We start from the raw sequence: 16,716 nt of genomic DNA on the forward strand, positions 1-16,716 counted from the left end.
CTCTTCTATAACCCTCGCTCCCATTACCCATCCCTTTTCTATAACCACCGCTCCTGCTTCCCGCCCCTCTCCTATAACCCTCGCTCCCATTTCCCATCCCTCTTCTATTACTCTCGCTCCCATTACCCACCCCTCTTCTATAACCCTCGCTCCCATTTCCCAACCCTTTTCTATAACCCTTGCTCCAATAACTCATCCCTTTTCTATACCCCTCGCTCCCACTTTTCGCCCCTCTTCTATAACTCTCGCTCATACCTCCCGCTCCTTTTCTATGCCCTTCGCTCCTACTTTTCTTTCTTCTTCTATATCCCTCGGTCCTACTTCCCGCTCCTCTTCTATACCCCTCGCTCCCATTTCCCACCTATCTCATATAATGATCACTTCCTTTATACCCCTCGCACCCACTTCGCGGCCCTCTTCTATACCCCTCGCTCTAACTTTTCTCTCTCTTTCTGCTTGATCCCCCACATTTGAAAATATAATATATTGGAAGTTTTCATTTTACAGAACGTTTTTATCTCGAACAAGCAATATTATTCTACAAAGCACGTATCGCCCCCAAAATATAATGGTTACTACAGGTTTTTTTCTGAGATGAAATAAAACTTACCTAATGATAGCTTTTCATATATTGTCTTTTTATTTCGGATTGTTTGGGTTATTTTCGTACGAGATACTAGTAGCAGAACATTCCATAGAGTACGATTTCTGTTGTTTAAGTAATCAAGACCATTGACTTGCTCAGAGAAATGTTCATGAATAACATATGCAATCGGAACTACTCAGGCTTTCTCGCCATTAGTTAACAGAAAACTTTTTTAGTGTAGCGCAAATCACCGAGTAATTCCGATTGCCTCCTATAGATGATTTTAGGTTCTGGTAGCAGGTTCAATCCCTCTGACTCCTTTATCTGTTGGTTTTGTGCAAAATTCAGAGAAAAAATGAGCAAATAATAACTTGACCCCCTCCCTTTTTACTGGAACCATTTCCAAAATCTCTGGATCAACTCCCGGCGATGTTATCCTTTCTGTCCATCTTTTTTTACTCCATTTACATTCAATTATCGAACATTGAACTATAATTTAAACCGATGAGAAAGATACAGTGAAGTTTAAAGAAAGTAAATTTTATCTTTGATTAGCATGCCGCCCTAGAAATACAAGTTTGGATATGGAGTTATACAAACTTATTGTTTTCTCTCCATCGGTTTATAGGAAAGTGATAAAAAACGATTATCGCAAATTCAAACTTTGTGTATCTTAAAATCTCCAAAATAAGGAAATTTTTCTAAGTGGTCTGTTTCCCTCGAATCACGGAAGCGAAATGGAGTTAGTCAGTTTCTGTTTCCAGTTGTTAGTTTTGATATTTCTTCTTCCTATTATCTTGGCTTCTGTACATGAATAAATGTATTGACAGTCAAAGCCTGTCATAGCGAACTTTTTATAGGATAAAACTTTAATTGGTGTTTAGGGTGGGGTTATTTACAGATATCCAGTTTGCATGTATATTACGTATACTTAAGTTTATTGGACTGTCATAACGATATAGTTTAATTTAGGCTAGTGGGTTTATTTTGAAATTGTTAATATATACATATACTTAAACTGAGTACAAAATATTTAAGGAATGACTGTTATATTTTTTTGGTCTATGAAGAAATAACCTCAATCACGTGGTACACACTAAATAACTTGCATAGCAGGTTATTTTCAAGTGTACATTCCGGGCGTTGTGGTTATTTCCAATAGACCGTAAAAATATACCAGTCACTTTTTATAATGATAATTCGACGAGTAAGCCATTGAAAACAGTTGATGACGTCAGAGTCATATGTAAAATTTGGTCTATGAGATGATGAACAATTTTTTTATCCAATCAGAAACGTGTTACTTCTGATATTGAAATATTTCGGAATGTCGATTGACAATCCGATTATGTGCTCGCAATGTTCTCTCTTATTGTTTTTTTTTTCTTATTCTCACCTACAAAACAAGTCGATCCATTGTTTTAGACAGAAAAAGTGCCACATTCAATTTCTTTTGAATAAGGGAACTACTTTTTATTTTTATAAATGTTATAACCAATTTCTTTTTATCATGGGTTTCTAATCTATGTTGAAACTTCTGTACTGTATTTTTGTTTGCTGCTTAGTCTTTTACTTTGGTTGACCTCGTGCATGCTTTGTACACAGCGAATGTGACATTCGGTTTTTCTCCTACTAAGGGAACCATTTGATTTTTCTCGTGGCTAAGATGAAGTTAGAAAACATGCCAAGAAATACCCCCAAAAATTTCTGATCTGCCCTCTACATGCACTAATTATCTTTGATAATACAGATAAGGTCATTTATGTATTTTTTTCTCATGGTCTCAGGTTTGATTCTGGAGACAGGATCCAAATTAGTCTCAAGTCCTCATAAACATCAATTAAATGGAAGCGCCCTTAATTATGCAGGTGCTTTTTGAGGTGGCATAATACTTTACATACGTATCTACATATATATGCACTAGCAAGTAAGATGGTAGAGTTCCCACATCCAGTTAGAATTATATACTTGGTGTGGCTGTATATGCAAACCATTGAAGATCCTCTTCTGTTTTACCCGATACCATAATAGGTTGTTCTGTTCAGTCATATCTGAGTTGGGGTGTTGCTTACACTTAACTGTATATAAATATATTAGGTTAAACACTTTTATTTGTTAGATTTTATCACATCCACTCTTTTTTTCTTTGGGCTCGTTTTACTCTTACAATCGTTCGTCCCATTAACAACTTCAAGACTAATAATGCATGACTAAGAAAACGCGAGATAACTCTTGTTTAAAATATGATCTTAACGCAGTTCTTCAGTGATCAACTCTTTACAAGATTTACTTGTTTGTATATACAAGCAGGCGCGTAGCTGAGGCCAAATTGAAGTGTAGGCAAATTTATGGCAGGGGGTCTGGAGGCCGCTTAAGACTCCCAGCAGGTGTAGGGCAGAGCCCTGGTAGGGGATCCAGGGGGCGAAGCCCCCCCCCCGAAGCTCCGTGGAGATAGCGTTTTAGAGCAACATTTATGCCTCTCCTGGATGTATTTTATCTAAAAAAAATTGGCAAAATTAAGTGCAGGCAAAAGCTTTTTTGCCTAACGGCAGCTACGCGCCTGACAAGGGTGGATCCAGAAATTTTAAACAAGGTCCAGATTCCAGAAAAAAAGGGTCCAGGTAACTTTCGTTTATTTTTGCCAAAATTTTTCAACGTAATTAACAATAATGTTCAACATTTGTGGGGAAATATATTCCTGACTTTGTATAATATCGTTTAATATTAACCTCTTGAATCTACCACTGGAAATAAATACCGGACTTTTTATCATATTGTTAACTATTACGTATTTCAAGATTTCTCTATCATATACATGCACACACAGAAAAAAAAGAACTTCTTGTTATTTTTTACAACCACTTGAAAAACGGATATTTCCAACAATAACCCTTTTTTCTCGAGAACCGATATTTCCGTCTGATTTGTTAATTTGATCAAAATCGAATTCCTGCCAGTTTCTGGGCCAATTCGCTGAAAACAGTGATGTATGATAATACTATATTATAGTAAACGATCGGATCTGTACTAGTAGAGAAAAGTACCTTTTATTAGAAATTGGCATTATACATTCCTCTGTAAAAAATTTAAAACTGAAATAAGAGAAGAAGAAAAAAACTGCTAATTTGTCGTAAAATATTTGGCAAAAAGTGATTAAATAACACATACCCGAGATATACCAATGTCAAAATGAAGCAATTTGTTTTACTTACTATACTTTAAATATGTATGACAAATCCCGAAAAATATTTTTAAAAACGACCAAAACTGAAACAATTGTACATTTATAGTGACAACGTTATAAAGTGTGCTTCTTGTACTTATTTGTATAAAAAGAATTACTCATGTATGACTGTACTTCCGTCAAACAAAATAACTGCAGTATCATATATGTATGATTACAATATCCGAAATACTCATACTAAAGGAAAACTATTTTATATACGCAATTGTAAAATGAGTCAAATGTAAACAAAAACAGGAACATAACAAGCAAAGCATAAAACAAATAACAAACAAAAAAATCAATTACACCCCTGCAAAGCAAGAAACATATAGTGATGATGCCGTTGTATCCGCCGGTCCGACTCCAGGTTTAATCCGCAACTCCTCTGAAATCGCTGAATATAGAATTTCACAAATTCTGTATCACATGATGCTAATGTGACCTCTTATTTTGTTCATCCATTCGAATGATTTATTGTGTTTCCTTTATATCTTTTTTTTTATTCTTGACATCGATCTTACTTTGTTATGTCAAGTTCGAGATAATCTTGTATTTTACTTTGACTTAGCCCACTTGCTTTTTTATGGATATAGAAAGCCTTAAATACCCTTCCAAATCGACTTTGTCTCTTTCCTTGTGGTTTCCCTATGTCTTGGGTTCTACATTTGGATGTCTTTGATAGGCACTTTATAGCACATTCCTTTTTATGACTCATTAAGGGCTTGCATTTTACATTACATTGTGCATGTAACTCTTACTTAAATGCCTGAAATACGTACTTTGATAACCTTGGTAACCCTTTTGTAACTGGTCGATGTGATTGAAACCCCATGTAAGCTCAAAACTATGTCCCGGGATCTAGATCTTAGGTACATAATGCAGAAGCGTTACATTCGATTTCGTATGGGTACGGCGATTAAATGGGAGGGTCAATATATATGCTGTGTATATTTTTGATTTCATGGTCTGTACGTTTTAGGTGCTACGTGCCTACGAACCGTTCAAACCGGTTGATATGTCCCTGAAATTGGAAGCACTGTCATACAAAGTTTTTTTCTGTAATGTACATAAATAAATCCTTGCAAAAAACGAATGTTTAAAATTTACATTGCGAAAGAAAAAAGAAATCGTTACAGAATATTCGCATTAGTTTTCAGTAGCTTTTAATTCTGATGACGAGCGGTCGTACAAACGTTAGTCTGCTGTATAATTTTTAAAAATAAAAATCTGGCGAAATTTAAATTTTATTTTGCGATCTTAATTTATGGCGGATCCACAGGTTCTGGAAAAGGGAGCGGAGGGCCTTTGCTGGATTAGGGGCGGGTGGTGGGGTTCCATTGGTTTCGAGAATTTTTCATAAGTAGTCAGCCAAATTTTTCGACCATAAGAAGCCCTTTGATTCGCCAATGGGTCTTACAGTAGTCAAAAATGCTATTGGCCTACATATTTTAAGATGAATATTGATAGAAAAATCTAAAAACTGATATATTCGTAAACTTTTGTTCATTATGAATGTAATTGGTATTGGTGGATCCAGAGATTTACAAAAAGTGGTCAATTTTTTCTCGATAAATTGAAAAAAAACCTATGATAAAATATGGGTCTATTCACTTGTTTGATATGATACGGACTTCGTATTGAATATAATGCAATACTAAACAAAAACTTGATTTTGTTATTTACTGTTATATTTCTGATTGTTATGAAAACAAACAAGTTTTAACATTTTGAGAACAAAAATCAGTCATTTTTGTCATCCCTCCTACTCCTCTACCCCTTTTTTATTTTTTAAAATTTTTATTTTTTATTATTATTATTATTATTATTATTTTTGATAAATGGTCAGGTCCAAAGTGTTTATGGTACGAAATGACCCAAAATCGGGAATTCTGTCACCAGAGATTTGATTGGTTGGTTTCGTTTAATTAGGTTAGTGTGTTGGGGAAGCACCGGAACATACAACTGAAGTGTTTTGTGTATTGCCTGAAAATGCTCACAACATTATGAATACAGAAAACACAGATATTTCACTGTTGGATGAAGAAAGAAAACAACTTGATGATTTAGACAGGTTTGAACTAAACCAAAGACTGGCGATTTTACTGAAACCTTGTTGATTTACCGAGCGAGCGAACTTACCACCCCCACAGCTCAACTCAAGGCCACATCTCATATTTAATTTCTCCTCTTCATCACCTCAGTATACAAATATATCCTTAATAGAGCCATTTATTGAGTTGAGTTTACTTTGCATTGTTAGATATTGCCCCATTGAGGGATGCCCATTGATATTGTGTATTCCACTGCTGTCTGGTGATTGCACTTTTCTACATGTAAGTCACATATCATATGGTGATCTTTAAACAAAAGTCGGTATGAAATTATAATATTGAGCAGGCATTGCCTGTAAATGAAAGCACCTTGAGTATTGCTAAACCAGGCTAGGAAACTCACTCAAATTCTAGTCAGTCCTGAATACAATTTCTCAATACATTTATCATATGGCTATATAGATTTTTGCTAAAATTAGCCAGCCCTGCCAAAAAATAGCCAGTTTCGGGCTGGCAGGCAGGCTACTATTTCTAACTCTCGCTATACTTGAAATGGTTATTTACCACCACAAGCAGCTCAAGCAATATCCTTTTGTCAGTTTGTACATTAACAGGTTTTTTTCCCCAGGATTTTGAAAGCTTTAGGCACTTTCGTGTGAGAAGGAAGTGGACCATTTTTATATTTTTTCAATATATATTGTATATGAATGATGCACATTTTTCAATGATGCAAACATGTTTTCTAGACAATCCAAATGGCAAACATACCTGAGATTTAATTAAAAAAAACAAGCTCTCCAGCCTTTAAGAATCATCAAAAATAGAAACCCTTTAACACTCTTTAACTTAATCAGGGACTACATACTCTATACATCCCTGGCATAATTTAAAATTCCTTAATATTGAAAAAAAAACGCTGTTTTCTGCATGGCCACCTTTTGTAGAAAGACAAAAATACATCTAGCACAGTGTAGTTACAGGTATAAATTGTCTTAACATGCGCCGGTTATACTGTACATATATTGGACAGACTCTCAAATAGGTATTTCTCCTGTGTTGCCTCATTGAATTCTATTTTTAGCACAATTTCAACTGTGATTTTGGATCCAAACTTAAGTTAATCACAATATTAAGTCACCATTTAAGAGTTACATTTATATAGTATTGGTCTCTGGGGAGTTCACTGATTGTGTAAATGATATTTCCAAGATTGTTAATATTGCTGACATGCAACTAGAAAATAGAGTGACACCTGTGAATTGACCTAATTACCCACATTGACAAATAACTTTTTATGTCATTTTGATACAGAGTTAACAAGAAGTCAAGTATTTTCCAAAGCAGAAATTTTGTACCAGCATTTGAACTTGTGTGTCAAGAGATTGACATTTACTCCATGTGTGTGATTAGTGTAATTGGCAAATTAGAAAATTGTTTACACAAAATTTTGATACCTTTTGTGAGTTGTAATTAGCTTAGGGTAATAAAATTGTCACTTTAGCCACTTGATACTGTATTTTGTAGTGTCAAAGATTACAGGGGATGAAATGAGACCAGATTATTTTCGTCATTCTGAAAAGTCTTTCTTCAATGACAAATATGACGAGCGCTAGAAAAATCACTGCATACATGTATCTTGGAACAATAACAGCTGAATAGTTTTACACTTAACTTATGACATAAACAAATGCACAACATTCAGATGCAACTGACAAAGCAAACTGAATTTCAAGAAGATATTAAATGCCTTTCCTATCTAAGAAAAACTATGCTTCAAGTTGAATAATACGATCAAAGCTAAATTATTCAAGGTGGGTTAGGTTCTTGAACAGCAGCCTCACTGGAGCATAATTTGTCCTGAAATTTTTAAACCATTTTCTTTTTTTATTATAAGATTTATCGTTAATATCTTGGTTACCCCTAAATTTCAATATAGCATCTTGCATGATTGCATTTTAAAATTTATAACATCACATTTGTATTGGACCCTATGGAAGTTTTTTTTAAATAGCATCCTGTTAAAAAATATAGCATTATGACAATTAACTGAAATATGGGTAAAATTATATATCAGATGTATACACACTGGTCTATCTCTTTAGATTGAATAAATGTATATTTACATATATATATATATTTTTTAAATTTTTATAGTCGAAACTTTGGATTTATCAAGTTGAATCTTCCTGAAGAAGCTGTCAGAAAAGGTCTTGTGGAAAAGGTACATTTAAAAACTACTTGTTAAAGTTTTGTCTGACATATTTTCTACTGAATGGTACATGTATAAGTATATAAGTATATATAAGTACATTTGGTTTCACTTTTATCAAATATCAGGAAATTAATGAAAAAAAAAGATTTTCTTACATTTGTATTTGTTTATATGTTTACAATGTTTGGGTGTTTCACTTATGTAAACTCTTCTAGTTCATTATTCATCATCCTTTAAAGTTATTTTTTAACAATACTAAATAGGATAATTAAATACACTTTGTCATACTGATCATTTAAATTAACTTAAATAGATCTCAGCATCATACATGTACATGTACATTTTTTGTACTACTGTTCTAAATGAACACATGAAAATACATTGTATAGTGTGATGATATTTTTAGCATAAATGTCTTCACCTACATTTTGTACCACAAATTAAAAGTGCTCATGTCTTCTGTCCAGGAAAACTTGTCTATTTCTCCAATGGATGCTTATGACACAGTGGTATGTAGTATCTAAGTTTTTATTTATTTTTTCATTTGACATCTGATATACACCTCATAGAATCTGACCATTTCTTTTTCAGGGTATAAAATACTATGAACAGCTGATCAGACAGAAAGTGAAAAAAGGAGATGATGACCCAGATATTGACCCTGATATTTACTGCAGTTTGGGCCATTTATTGCTGTTGTTAGAACAGTATCCAAAAGGTTAGATACATTTTGTTCCCTGGCTACTTAGGGATTAGAGTCACTGTCCAATATTCTTCATTTACACACTTGGGAACAATTTGATGTGTAACATATGTTTGTTTGTTTGTTTGTTGGGGTTTAATGTCCGGGCAGCAATATTTCAGCTATATTCAGACGATTAACATGAAATTGATGATAAAAATGAACATGAAATGATGATGAAATGAAAAAGGGATGGGACACGAGGATAATGGGGTCGACATATTTTGATTGCCACTGGAAATAGGGAGAAATGGGTAGGGTCGGGCAATTTAGCCTCCTGTGGCGGAGCCCTATGGTTCTTATTCCGGGAGAATACCACAGTAGGGTTCTTTAACGTGCAAGGAACGTGGCATCTTTCCCAACACGGTGCACCACTATGGTTCGCGGTCAGGTTTACCATATTACAGTCTGACAACCCCAGCATGTAACATGCCAGGGGTACCCCATTCCACCACCTGGGGCACACATCCCAGTTGCTCTGTGGGCAGAGTGCCTTAGCCCCGGCTAGGGTTCTGAGCACTATTTAGTCGCCTTTTACGACAAGCTTAGTGCTGGTGCAGACCTATTCTTTTAACACCCAGACCTGCACGGGGCGTGTAACATATGAATACCATATGAATTAGGGCATGACATTGATTGACAAATGTTTCAGTTTACATGTATTGTTTACCACAGCAGCCGAAAAAAGACCAATAAGATTAAAAAAAAACCAAACATTTATCTGGTTTCTGGGCAACAGCTTTGGTTTAAGGAGGTAGACCTAGGGTAAGGGACATAACTCTTGAAATCAATGATATATTTGTATCATATTCAATTGCACCAACGCCCATCAAGCTTTCCTTTGATATAGAATGAAATTAGTCCAAGTTACTTTGATGCTTACATGAGATTTATGTAAAATGATGAACACAAACATTCCAGTGATTTTACAATCATTATTCAATGCAGAATGGACTTAGAATGTTGTATCTTTATGGTTCAGCTATGAATAGATGTTGCTGCCCAGGATTATTAAAAAAACAAGTTTATTCCTGCAAGTTTACCTCTATGGTTGTTTTTTTATTGCATTTTCCTCATGTTATTGCTTCACTATGTAGAAAAAAAAACAAAATAATTTCCTATCTATTCCAAATAAAAAAATTCCTCTTTTTTGCATTACAGGTGATCAAAAATTGTAAAATTCATCTTAATTGCATAAATATTATTGATTGGTAAAACAACATAACATCATTAGTGCAGTCCATCAGGTTTTTTTTAAATATGTATTTACAACATTTTCTCTATCCTTTGAATATACTTGAACATACAGACTTAAGTACACTTAATAAAAGAATATATTGTACTGAAACATTGATAAAATTGGGAATTTTCCCTTAAGATGACAACTTCTGTTAATTGAGTAATTTTTTATTGACAAATAGAATACATGTATGTGATTAACAAGGATCCACTGTAGTTATGCTGTAAATACATTTGGGTTATCTGCCCTTGATTAGGCAAATTTCAAATTGTTTTTGCTGCTAGTAAATTGATTAAATTTTCATGAACAATTTATGATTTCAGCTCTATCTGCCTACCAGAGATATTATCACTTACAGTCAGACCATTGGAAAGTGAGTAAAATTTTATTACATGAAATTTATGCTGTGAAACCCCTGTCATAACAAATCTTCTTTTAAACTTTAGAAGTTGTACTGTAATGGCATGTGTTTGGTTTAGAGAGTTTAAGAAACTTATATGAAGGATGTCAGATTAGACAAATTTCCTGTGTTCTCAGAGTAAGGTTTCAATGTATTTAATGTATACATGAACTTATTATTTAAACAGACTTGTTGAGTAGAAGCATTTTATGGCATTTGTACTTCTACACTGGCTGGTCACAATATTCATATTATTCAGTCTGACAGTGCTCCTGATAGTTGTTGATCAGATCTGAATGATGCCTGACAATTCTGGTCAAAACCATTCCTGACAAAGCTATGTCTGAAGTATATACAAAATGTATGACAATTCTGGATCATAATGATTTCTGTTGTTTCCTGGTCATAATGATTTTTGACAACTCTGCATCAGAATGATCCCGAACAATTCTACAATTTGTCTGGACTGACAGAACAGAAAGGAATCAGAACTGATTTCTACAATAATACAAAGCTTGTAAGGGGAAATAATTCAACTGGTCCAACTTTTCATGTTGAGAGTCTGACATGGGGAATGTATCCTTTTTGGGCTTGGCTTCAATATTTCCTGTTAAAACACATGTATTTTGAATGACCATTTGATCTATTAAATGGCCTATGAATACCCTATATGTCAGGAAAAAGCACTGTAATGGAGACATTTTTACATGGTAGATTTCCTATCACTGAGAAAATTTGACATTTTATTCATGATCGTGTTACTAATAAAATTATCTCTATAAACAACTTGTACATATTATTTATCAGTGGACTCTTCTCTTTTCCAGAATACATCATTCCTCTATGGACTTGGGCTGGTCTATTTCCATTTTAATGTCTTCCATCTGTAAGTAAATTTTTTGTAATATTAGAATGTCAATTTATTATGTCATCATCACATTATTCTATAGAACTTTTACCAATGGCTTATGAGTTGCACAGAGCACGAGTTTGGTTGTAAAGGAAATGAAAAAATATTCTGCATATTTATGCAAAATTTCAAAAAATCAGGCGTTGATTTCACAAAAAGTCTGAAGTGTGATATTCATCGTAAATTATGATGTCACAATACTATTTTAGGTTGTGACGTCATTACTTACGATCAACTTTACACTTACGACTTTTTGTGAAATTGATGCCTGCACTTTCCTTAAGTCACTCTGTGTGTCTGACTAAAGACTGGCTTTTAGCTAGAGTTGTAGAAAACAAAGTTCAAATAACCAGGAAACCATTTGATTGGACCTAAGTTTAAGTTCATGTGCTGTGTTGTATTTCTATAACTTATATAAAAAACAAAGTAATTCTAGACATTAAAACAATGTTATTCATTTTATTGCCTTTAATACTGCTTGTCTGTCAAAGCCCAAAAAATATTGTTTATTTCCTGTTATTACCTGAGTGACCTGGACTCAAAACTGCTGACCTCCTAAAATTCTGATCAAAATTTTGAAAATAAATTATTTCCATTTCCGAGTTAGTTAGAAAATTCCAGGAATAGCTCATGTCCAGTTCTGTTTTGTGCTTGCATCATCAATAAAATGGCTGCTCCCAGTAGTGCATAAGTATAACAATCTAACTGAAATTTGACAAATCGATTGTTCAATTAATTAATTGCTGCATGGAACAATTGATAGGTCTTATTTTAATTATTTCAACAAGTTTTGGAGCTACTTTTTTTGGGACCTAGTTATATTTTTGAGTGAAAATGATTATCCTTTAAAAAATGTGTTTATTAAAAAAAATAATTTCCAACCTCCTGACATAAACTTATTTGCTGTGGTAACAGGAATTAGACATACGTGTATATCTGTATTTTGTACATGTACCTTTGACCTCAGATTGCTTCTTAGAACTGTGTTTGGAATTAAATAAACCAAAGATTTGGACAGAAATTCCAAAAATTCACAGAACTAACAGTTTTCCAGACATTTTTTCTAAACGTTGACAGATATTGACATGATACTGATATACAAGTTCACCATGATAAGTTATAGGTCAATTTTAAGTTTCGTTTTGCTCTGATGATTTTTATCAAAATCATGGGCCTTGTACTTAACAAAATTCACAGAAATAACAGTTTTCCAGACTTTTTTTCTAAATGCTTGCAGATATTGACATGATTTTTGGTATATAAGTTCACTATGATAAGTTATAGGTCAAGTGTGTGTTTTGTTCCTCTACAATGATATTTACTGTAGATTAACTAAAACTCAAAGAAATCACCATCTGGAGTTTTAAACTACCATCCTGAGTAACAGCTGTTAGTTAGAAGATAAAGGTCTAAAGCCTAAAAAAACACTCTCATTCTTTTTTTTATCGGGTCCTTCTACATGTATTTCTCTTATGAACAAATTTACTTTAGTATCCAACATGGGGACGTGTGGGGTATGTGAGCACGCTCACTAAGGTTCTTTAATTATTACTTTTTTTTTCAAAGGGGAGATTACTCCATCGTACTTCGTTGATACATTGTACATTATTTCTCAATATTTCTTTCTCTGTCATGTGTTGTTGTAAGGTCTATAGAAAGGAAGTATTAAATAACTTTTATTTGACTACAAAACAAAGATTTTGGTGATTATGGCCCCAACTGTTTGAAATTTGGGACCTTAAACTTTAAAAGGGACCAAAAACAAGCATTACACAAAATTTAACCATGTAGCTCTAGACAAAGCATATGAAATGTCAAATAAAAGTGATAAAAGTGATATTTATTATATATGCAGATGTATTTAACTGATATTTTGAGTCATTATGTGGCTTTAATGACTTTAAGCCAATCCTCTACAAAAGAGGACATACTATTTAGGTCTCTTCCTTTAATAGATTTTATAAACTTTCATATACATGTATATGTATTTCAGTTTGAAGCATTTGATATTTGCACCTATGGGTACATGAAGAGACACCGTGACTGATTTTTTTTTCAATATTAAATTTTTAAGATATTGCATATATGTATGAACTTAGCATTTCATCCTTGTCAAAGGACTTTTCAGATAGAAGAGGTCTATGTATTCCAATGTATAATACTTGTTAGTCCTGTAGAGGGCTGTACCTGCAACTTTCCTTTATGGGGACTATAGGTTTCCACTCTGTCAGTCCGTCAAATCAGTTTTCTGCTTTTCTTCAACATCATGCATGCAGATATTTATAGTGTATTAGATATTTTGTGCATTGCTTTACCATGATAGGTTACAGATCAAGTTTGAATATTGTTTATGTCCATGGATTTTTTGGTGAGTTATGGCCCTTGGACTTAGAAAATTCGTGCATTAACCAAGTTTTCCTCTCTTTATTTTTGTCATGCTTGCAGATATTTATTTGATATTTGGTACAATGTACATAGCTGACTTAGAAAATTCATGCAATAAGTTGAATAACTCAGTTTTCCATACTTTTTCTTGTCATGTTTGCCGATATTAATTTCTTATTTGGTACATTGCTTTGACATGGCAAGTTATAGATCATGTTGAAAAGTGTTCTGGTTTGTTAATTTTTTTTGCTGAGATATGGCATTTTAACTTAGAAAATTAATAAAGACTTGAAGTTTGCATTCTGTTCAGAGGGGACTTGGATTGCAATGCAGTACTCTCAGAATGCTTGTTTAATATTTCCTTTAAATGTGATAAAAAAACAGGAATTATTATGAAAAAAATGAAAGGATATACATGTAGTCACTTCCATGAGCACATGAGTTTTGAAGAAATAGAAACAAAATTAAATATTAAGCCCCACCTTAATTTGAATTCTAGATACATGCTATTGAAACACAAAAAACTACATGAATACCTTATGTTCATGTTGATTGCTTCCTAGTTTTGTATTTATACCCCATCAAATATGGCAGTATGCAATATCCTCTGTTTTAATTGACTTGTTGTGTCTGTCTGGATGCGGCCATCAAAATTTTGGTGGGATGTATATGGTATACAAATGTACAGCATCCATCTGTCTGTCCATCGTAAACATGTTGAACCGTAACTTTTGCTATCCAAATTTCTTGAAATTTAAGTTAGTTGTTTCTTATGGTGGTCAAACAGTCTGTATACTTCTTGGTATAACTTCGTGAGTAAAAAAGGGGGTGTATTTTCACATGTTGCACTGTGTCTCAAGAATGATTTATTATTATTGCATAAAACTTTACACACTTGTAGATCTGAAATACTCTTTGATGATGATTCTTTATTCTATTTTTTAGTTATTGAATTTTTTTATTGACTTTTTTAGTTTTTTTTCACATTTCGAGCTGTATAAAGGGAATTCAGGAGGTGCATTTAAACCTTAAAAGGTATGCATGAATGGTTGGGTCACAAAAAAACTGCCTTCCAAATCTCCGATGTATTTATTGTGGGCATAGCCTTTGGAAAGAATCAGTAATGGAAATTTATCTTAGAGAGACATTATACAATGAATCCTGAAACATGTTGTGACAATTTTTGGTGGTCTCTTATATAATCATCTGATTAGGGAAGAATAAGGAATGAGTCAGGATATACTAAGCATGACAATCTGTACAACACTGTGTTATTCCAAAAATATTTTGGGTTTTTTTTTCACAAGACGATGGGTGTAACATGTACTCATGGTGCAGTTGTTTATTTTTCATAATCCTGATTGGTGGTGTTCTCTGGTTGTACTATTTTTAACTTTTTACCATCCTCCTTTATTAAGGTATTGATTTTTCAATTTTGATGTGAATAGTTACATAAAATATAAATGAAATAACCCATCAACATGGGGAGTAAAGAATAAGTATCATTCAAAATGTGATTCATGGTTGGAAAGCCTACATATTTTTATTTTTTATATTTTGGTTAAAATGTTATAGTAAACAGAAATTAACATTTGGCTTTTCATATAACCCTTGTTCTTTAGAGAAAATTTATATAGAATGCACTGTAGAATTGAAAATTAAGGGAGATAACTATGTAAATGACAGTAAAATACAATAGATTCTGTTGGATTTTCAGTGTGGATTATCTCCTAAGACCGAACAGATCTGAATGAATGATTATACATTTCATAATATAGACCCAAAACAACTCAATAACAAAAATGAAAATGTGTAGTTTTTTTTGGGTGTATCACATTTTACAAAATTTGCAAAGATCACTACTTACTATCATTTGATTTTGTCACCTTTTATGTTATTTAACCACTACTTGCTGACCTGGTCCTTCACTCTTACGGGGCTGAATTTATAGCTGATCTGATCCAAAAGTAGGAACATCGTTTAGCTAGATCCTTTAATGTCAGTTTCTGCTATATAGAAGACGTACATTTATTATGGTTAAACAATCCTACAATTGTAGTCTCAGGGATATTATACACCGCATCTACCCAAAAGAACTTGAGATAAAGGTTACTACAGACAAGTTGTGAAGTCAGCCTCTTATCTTGACTAACACATAGAGGTCAATGGTAAAGGAAAACTATTGACCACATTATACGACAAAAATGATGATTTTCCATTGGTAATGTCAACTTTCCTTTCATCTGTGGCAACACATCCCTTCTGCACCTATGAATTTTCACATCACAACTTATAGAGCTTGCTGTTACTATGCAGACTTTTTGTAACATGCTAGACTTCTTACAATTAGGCTTCTGGAACAGGGTTAAGTTGCTACAGGATTGAAGTCATCACTACAGAAGTTTCATGGTCATCATCATGAAAGCCTAGATCATTGGTGTATCCATGTGCACCATGAAAACTGATTTGTTCAACATGTCATAGTTTTCCTTTCTTCATTCATCTACCCTGGTCTTGACATTTAATGATCAACTTGGCATTTGTTTCTATAAAAGCAGAAGACGTTTACCCTACCAGTGCATCTGGTCCATGCTCCTAGTTTTTAGTGGAGTCTGAATTGCTCATTTACTTTCGTTACTTTGTATGTATTATTTTGGTTATTTCATGTTCTTTGTTGTATATGTCTGTTTTACATGTCTAGTTTTCATCCTTGGATTACATTATTCAAATATCCTCCAGATTCTTGGTCTTGCAGGAAAATTGAAATGGTTAAAATTCAGCATTGCATTTATAACCATTAATAAAGTATTATGAAACCTGTGTCTTATTTGCAGTAAATGTGTAAATCAAGTCATGTCTGTCATATTAATACATGTATATCAACACTAATAAGGTCATGGTTGGCAATCAAAATATTTCTGTAATAAAATCACATCAAGCTATTGTATGATTTAGAGATGTAAT

At 33.4% G+C, this 16,716-nt stretch overlaps 2 protein-coding genes across 2 annotated transcripts in view; one reads left to right on the forward strand and one right to left on the reverse strand.

Moving 5' to 3' along the window:
- The window catches only part of LOC148626537 (uncharacterized), a 50,814-nt gene extending 50,102 nt beyond the window's left edge, over positions 1–712 (reverse strand). The window contains exon 1 of the mRNA XM_088570590.1: positions 611–712. The gene's annotated coding sequence lies outside the window, so the exon portion shown is untranslated. The remainder of the gene's footprint in view (positions 1–610) is intronic.
- Positions 713–5,728: 5,016 nt separating this feature from the next.
- Positions 5,729–16,716, forward strand: part of LOC148626540 (lysine-specific demethylase 6A-like) — a 64,954-nt gene continuing 53,966 nt past the window's right edge. The window contains exons 1-5 of the mRNA XM_088570594.1: positions 5,729–5,883; positions 8,018–8,084; positions 8,667–8,793; positions 10,381–10,430; positions 11,285–11,343. Of these exons, the coding sequence (XP_088426720.1) occupies positions 5,816–5,883; positions 8,018–8,084; positions 8,667–8,793; positions 10,381–10,430; positions 11,285–11,343 (371 nt within the window). The 5' untranslated portion in view covers positions 5,729–5,815. The remainder of the gene's footprint in view (positions 5,884–8,017; positions 8,085–8,666; positions 8,794–10,380; positions 10,431–11,284; positions 11,344–16,716) is intronic.

The sequence above is a fragment of the Perna viridis genome, chromosome 2 (assembly GCF_037379345.1).
Source record: "Perna viridis isolate PV_CMFRI_1.1 ecotype Kerala chromosome 2, ASM3737934v1, whole genome shotgun sequence".
Lineage (NCBI taxonomy): Eukaryota > Metazoa > Mollusca > Bivalvia > Mytilida > Mytilidae > Perna > Perna viridis.